Consider the following 6307-nt stretch of genomic DNA (forward strand, 5'->3'; position numbering starts at 1 on the left):
ATCTAAGAAACCTCAAAGCTGATTTCTCGAAAAGATATGAAATTCTAGAAATGATATCGTAAAATCATCGATTGAAAATCTATGTTGAGGCTCTTCAACATCAAAAGCAACGGCTTCTAAGTGAAGTCAAGATCAACGCTTTATAAGTTTTCCCAATACCAGCGCGAGCAAGCCGTCTAATTTAGATGAACACATCCAAAAGCTAAAGCAATTGTTCCTCTCCCATATCGCCATACCAAAATCACGCCTCAAGCATTCCCGTTAGCTGTCCTAGCAACCATCGCGCCCCACTTCCCCTTCCCATCCTTCCTACCCGCCACACTCTCACTATGCACAACCCTCCCCCCCATCGCCCTCGTCTGCACCGGATTGTCACCAAAGTCACTCCCTGGTCCAAAGTCCGGTGTTCCACCCAGAGTACCAAATATATCCCCGATATAATTCTCTGCCTTTACGCCATTCTCAAACGTGCAACCCCATCCCTTCATAATCCCATCAACAACCTGCGAGCCAGCGAGAAACAAGTTGTATAGCGAAGACTGGAACGCGCCTTGCGAGGTGGAGAATAGGTTATCGAGACAGTCAATTCCAGGCGGCGGACGATCGAAGTTCGTGCCTGCGCGCATGACGATCACGCGTGCGAAGTCCATGACCTTGGCTTTCGCGCCACGGACCATGGCGCCGAGGATCGCATTGTCTTCTTGGGCCGTCATGCAATATGTGGCTGAGCCATTCGTGAATAGCCTTGTTGTGTTCTCGAAACCCTCCGCGAGCAGCTGGCCGGAGAAATAGACATCTGACGTAACGACATCACATTTGATGACTGACGGGGACCGGAGGCCTTTGGCGTAAGGACTCGCGGCTGTCTGGTTACCAGCGTACTGCTTGCGGTATGCTGCTGTGACGTTCGTGTCGATCATTTTGGCACGGCTGGCGAGCTTCACAGCCATGTCGCGGAGGGCCTCGTTGAGTTCGAAGACCTCGGTGCCGTAGATGCTGCTAGGATAATCGTCGGGGAAATGCGAACCTTGGGGTATATAGCCAAATCCGTAGCCACTAGGCAGTTCCCGGGCGTCGATTTCGTATTGCAGGGCTACTTGCACGGCGTATTTGGAGAAGGCGACGTCATTGAGGGTGGCCTGCTTGGGGTTCACGCCTGCGATGCCTGAGATTAGGAAGTAGGTTTTGCGGAGGTCGAAAAGCGGGGAGAGCATGAGAGCTGAGATGGTTGCTGCGGCGTTGATTTCGGATTCACCAGTTGTGAGGAGGCAGACTGAGCCATCGTGTTTGCAATGTGCATCGGGGTAAAGTGGTGAGAAACCTGGGACGGTGATGTTTTTCTCCAGGAGGTGACTTCCAAAGCCGCTAGCTGTATTGGAGCTGTTGAGCCAGGTATCACGCTCGGGAGGGAACTGAGCAGTTTAGCGGGACTATAATACAGAAGGGTGGAGGGAGGGAGAATATACCAGAGCGATGATGAAAATTTGGGGTTTTGTGGTGTCTCTGTCGTGGAGTACGCGATTGTCTTCCCTCGTCGAGATCAGTGGCGATGCCATGCAGACGCCAGCTGCCCAAAAGACAGCCATGAAGCCGGTGAACTTCATTGTCAAAAACGGATGAACGAAATAAAGCAAAGAAGTAAGACAATGCAACGATTAATGATGGCTATTCGAAGATATGAAGGGGTAGGAAAAAAGAGAGAGGGAAAAAAGCTGGCGGTGAACAAGTTGTGGAATGGAGTGACAAAGTCGCAGAGCGAGAAGGACAGAGCCTTTTGTAGGTGTTAATATTCACTCCTCTGTGACTCACATGGTCGTTGGTTCATTCGTTTTTCTTTCCACAGAGTGACTGAACGTATTCACTAAGACTTCCTTACTTGAAGAAGCCCCAAATCGAATATGCTTCCGCTCTATCCTTCCGCTCTGCGCCATGCATGTTCTCAACTTACAGACACAGACGGTAAAAGTTCTTCAAAAGCTCCAAAGAGAGTATCATTCACCACGTATGATAAAATGATGTTGACCGTATGTTTTTGCTTGAGTTGTTGAACGGCCGGTTGCATTTACCGGTGACTTGGGTGTTATGCTTGTTGCGCAAGAATGTGGACGGCGAAAATTCTCATCCCTGTAAACAAGGAGTTGATATTTTCTGTTGCTCGTTCTACGTTACCATGTAACATATCACACTTTTGTCTTTTTCTACTTTATGGAAAAGACGGGTCAGCTACCCCTGAAAGAAGCTGCAGCGCGGGTCTCTTCCCCGGACGCCACATAACGCCAACATCTTGCCGGGTCCAATACTCTTGGCCGCGGACAGCGTTGTAGTTTAAGGGTTGAGCGCCCCCAAGAGCCCCGAGAGCTTACAAATTGCAATGAGGTGAATGATTATTATCCGCATTGGCCATGGGTGATGAAAGAACCAGAGAAACAAATTGCTTATTCCAGTTTGCAGAAGCATGGCTGAATAACCCTAAATGTGACATATCATGAGGGCGGGCAGCGGCCCGGCAGCCTTTGCAGACGCAAGGAAAATCAACGATAGGCTGGTCTGACTGAAGAAGATTAAAGCTTTGTGACATGGTCTTGATCTGCGAGATCATGCACCCACCCACGTACGCCACGAAGAGAGTCCGTACCGTAGAGACACTTTTCACCAGCTCTGAAGAATCCCAACTCCGTGTTCCCGGAACTATTATAACGGTAACGTGCAGCGTCTAGCATCGTTACCCCAAACAATAGTCTCGGTAGCACAAAATTCCAGTGCATTCGATTCAAATTTAGGACCCGGGCTATGTTTAATCAGTTTTCATGGGTCTCGTAGAGGTGCGCGGTTTTCGTAACACATTCCTCATGACTTGCTTTTCCCCGCCTACCTCCCACACATAATGCGCCTCCAGCCCATAAATGCACGAAAATCTCTCCGCCCAACCTATGCAGTGCTAATGCAAATGCAAACTCCAAAGCAAATCTGTGGCTCCACAAAGCAAAGAAATTCAGTTGTCACCAAGCTCCCATCTCTCGAATCCCATCTCCGAGCACAAACCTCTTCCAAACCTCACGACGATAAACAGAGTGATAACATGAACCATGGCCAGTAAACCCATCACTCTCCAGCGGATTTTGTTTCCCAATGCTAGATCTAATGCCGCTATGCCAAGCAGTGGCCACCAAATCGTTTCCCTCGGCATCACAGGTAGACAGGGTTTGGTGAGCGAGAACACCTTGGTTCCGAAAATGCTGATTCTGAGCAGCATATATAAAGTTTGCTGGTTTAGAGATGCCCATGAGACAACATAATGCTGATAGAGGGAAAGTTGGTGATTTAACGTCGACATGCGTGAGTAATGTGGGGGCATTAGAAGTGGAGTTGCTATCTTTGGCTCGAGTGAGGACCCATTGGTTTGAATTTCTAAAGAAGCTTGCGCGTGATCAGATTCAGTTGCCAGTTGAGTGCCCAGTGATGACTCTGGAGAGGCCTCCTCTGATGATGGTGCATCTTCTAAGTATGCACCTGAATGATCACGTTTACTGGGTTCTGCTGAGGGTTAGCATAAGGTAAATATTGGCTGGGGGTTTCTCACCATGAACAGGTGTACTTGGCGGCATTGGAGAATCAATATTTCGGATCCGACCGCCAAGACCCGAAGCACTACTAGGTCTCTTACGTGGATTTTCGAGTCCCTTTTCCGTTCGAATAGCATGTAAAATGTCGCTAGCACTCGGTCTTTCCGCAGGGTTGATAGCCAGTAACCGTTTCAAAAAGTTGTAAAGTTGGTTTGGCAACTCTGGTCTCTCGCGTCGCTCGTCTTGAAATCCTTTCCATGAACTAATCTCGGCCCTTAGAGTATCGATATCTTCGAATTCTTCCAGGATGCTGTCTGCACTTTTATACGGAAGCCTTCCAAAGCACATGAAGTACAAAATCATCCCAAGGCTGAAAATATCAGATTTGGTTGTAAAGTTTCCATAACGATTAAGATGATCCCTTTTCAAGACTTCCGGGGCACAATACGAGATTGTTCCAGTGGACCCAGTAGACTTGCGAACGACATTCTCTGGTTGTACTTCTCCAAAATCACTAATCAAACAACGTATCTCGTTTCCATCTTGGTGCAATAGACAATTGCTTGGTTTGAGGTCACGATGGATGTAATTCGAAGAATGGAGATGTGCAAGGCCAGATGTGATATCTTTGAAAAAAGAATATATCTCCTCAAATGAGAGCTTTCGCTGTTGAGGTCTCGCATCTCCCATAGTTTCTCCTTGCCCACGTGATACTCTCCGCTGCGCCTTGAATCGCTCCTTTGTACTTACCACAGACGGTGCAGATCCGGCAATGTAGTGCAAGAGATCTCCCGAATTGCAGTACTGTTGTAGAATGAAAGCGCACGGAACCGAAGGTCCAAATCGATTGAGCTTGACATCTTCCAGCCAGACATGTCGATATGAGACCAAATTTGGATGGGACAATCCTTGGAGAAGCTGTACTTCAATAAGGACTTTCTCCAACCACGCATGATCGTCCCCAACGGGTACCCTTTTGCAAGCAAATTGTCCCAATGACACTCCATCCAACTCATGTTTCACTAACAGCACCACACCTTTTCCACCCCTACCTAGCTCCTTCTCCTCCGTGAAGAACGTCTTGAAATAGTTCGGACTGAAAGCTTCCTTTTTTATACTATGCCCAGTATTCGGATCAGGAGTACTGGTGACAAATTCGGCATTCGAGACCGACGCTCCTACATTACTGGATGGCGAAGCAGCCCCCGGTTCTACGAGTCTTCGGATTGGACTTGAAGGAGGATTGTACTCGTCGGTTCTGCCATTCGCAGCCTGGAGCATACGAAAGTATTCAGGGCTAATGAATGGCTCTGGAGTGCGATGGGGGGAGGATTGGCGCTCTGGAGAGGAGCTTCGAAAGGGTCGGTGGCATGTTGGACAGTCGGAGAAGGAAGGGGATGGGGTGGCGCCCCGAAGAATCAGCTGTTGCGTCTGGGGATCACGAATGACGATGGCATCATTATGGCGGCTTGTAGAAAAAGAGTCAGTATTCATGCCGCATGAAAATATTACTGGGACTGGATTACAGCAGGACTGCGACCCTAAACAGAGTATGGGAATAGCTCTTGAAGGGATACTCACAGCACGACTTCGCGGCTGTCCCGCGATGAATATGGAACGAGGGACATCAAGAAGATGGGTGTTTAGACAACTGGAAGTAGCATGTTGATAGGAATCTTCCTCTTATCCTCTTATCCTCGAGCCTGGAGCGTAGAGCAAGAAGATACCGCAAGTTGTCTGTCTGTCTGTTTGTTTGTTTGTTTCCGACGTCAAGCTTGCATCAGCTCGGAACACCTTCCTTGTTGCACCCCGCCTTGCTCGTGACACACCTGGTGACCTCCACTTTACATGACCATTTGGATATAAAAATGGTGAAATGATTATCTCCTTCAATGCCTCAAAGTATCAGCATTGCAAAGTCAGTCCAGTGCCTCTCTGAAATTTCTTGGGTTAAGTACCATATATAAGGTAGTCACATCTTAGTGGAGGGGCAAAGCTGTTCAAATGAGGGTTAGCGAGAGTGAGTACTGTGTGGGGAATGTTCAAATCTCCATGTTTGAGATCGCTATTTCACAGATAGACATGTATACTTCACAAGAGAATATCCAAATAATGCTAATCATATTCGCACCTAGAAAATCTTTCAAACCCCAACTTCGCAGACAACTCAATTATTAATTCACTCCAAGCCCCTCGAATTCAAGCTAATTCCGAAGAATCAAAGGAAATAAAACAGTGTTGCTAAGACATATTCTCAAGAAAGAACCCCCAGATATCTCATTTCTCTCCCTCATCACCCCTTCTTACCCGGGCTCCGTCGTGTCTCCCTCTTGCTAGGACTCGCAAGATGCACCTCACTCTCCTCCTCCTGCTGCTCAGTATCCAAGTCATCCTCAGCTTCCTTGATAGCAGCATTGCGGCGCGGTCTGCCAGGGGCTCTCTTGATCGTCTTGGCCGCTGGTCCATCTTCAGCTCCCGGCGTAACAGACGTAACACGCATCCTCTTGATGGCTGTGGCAGGTGGAGCTGGCGTCGCGCTAGCACTGCGTGTGTTCCTGACTTTGGGCGGCTGCTTCATGGGGGATTCACTCTTTACAGCTGTGTTATCGGAATCCTCTTCATCTTCTTTACCTGCCGTTTCATGCTCTGTGTCCTTCTGAAGGCTATCAACAGTATCCTTTATCGATTTCCGGATAGTTTCAGTCCGCTTGTTTGGAGGAACGTTCTTGAGAATGGCGTTCGTT

General features: G+C 48.3%; 2 protein-coding genes across 2 annotated transcripts; both read right to left on the reverse strand.

Annotated features, from left to right (window-relative positions):
• Positions 1-248: 248 nt before the first annotated feature.
• Positions 249-1604, reverse strand: NUP_0 (Purine nucleoside permease; the record flags this gene model as incomplete). The annotated part of the gene is made up of 2 exons (XM_031148230.1): positions 249-1412; positions 1467-1604. 2 exons carry the CDS (start codon positions 1602-1604, stop codon positions 249-251), a joined length of 1302 nt encoding a protein of 433 aa, XP_031007045.1.
• A 1388-nt stretch (positions 1605-2992) lies between these two features.
• Positions 2993-5191, reverse strand: iksA (putative serine/threonine-protein kinase; the record flags this gene model as incomplete). The annotated part of the gene is made up of 3 exons (XM_031148231.1): positions 2993-3534; positions 3581-5031; positions 5145-5191. 3 exons carry the CDS (start codon positions 5189-5191, stop codon positions 2993-2995), a joined length of 2040 nt encoding a protein of 679 aa, XP_031007046.1.
• Between the last annotated feature and the right edge of the window lie 1116 nt (positions 5192-6307).

The sequence above is a fragment of the Lachnellula hyalina genome, assembly GCF_007821495.1.
Source record: "Lachnellula hyalina strain CBS 185.66 chromosome Unknown contig00034, whole genome shotgun sequence".
Taxonomy (NCBI): domain Eukaryota; kingdom Fungi; phylum Ascomycota; class Leotiomycetes; order Helotiales; family Lachnaceae; genus Lachnellula; species Lachnellula hyalina.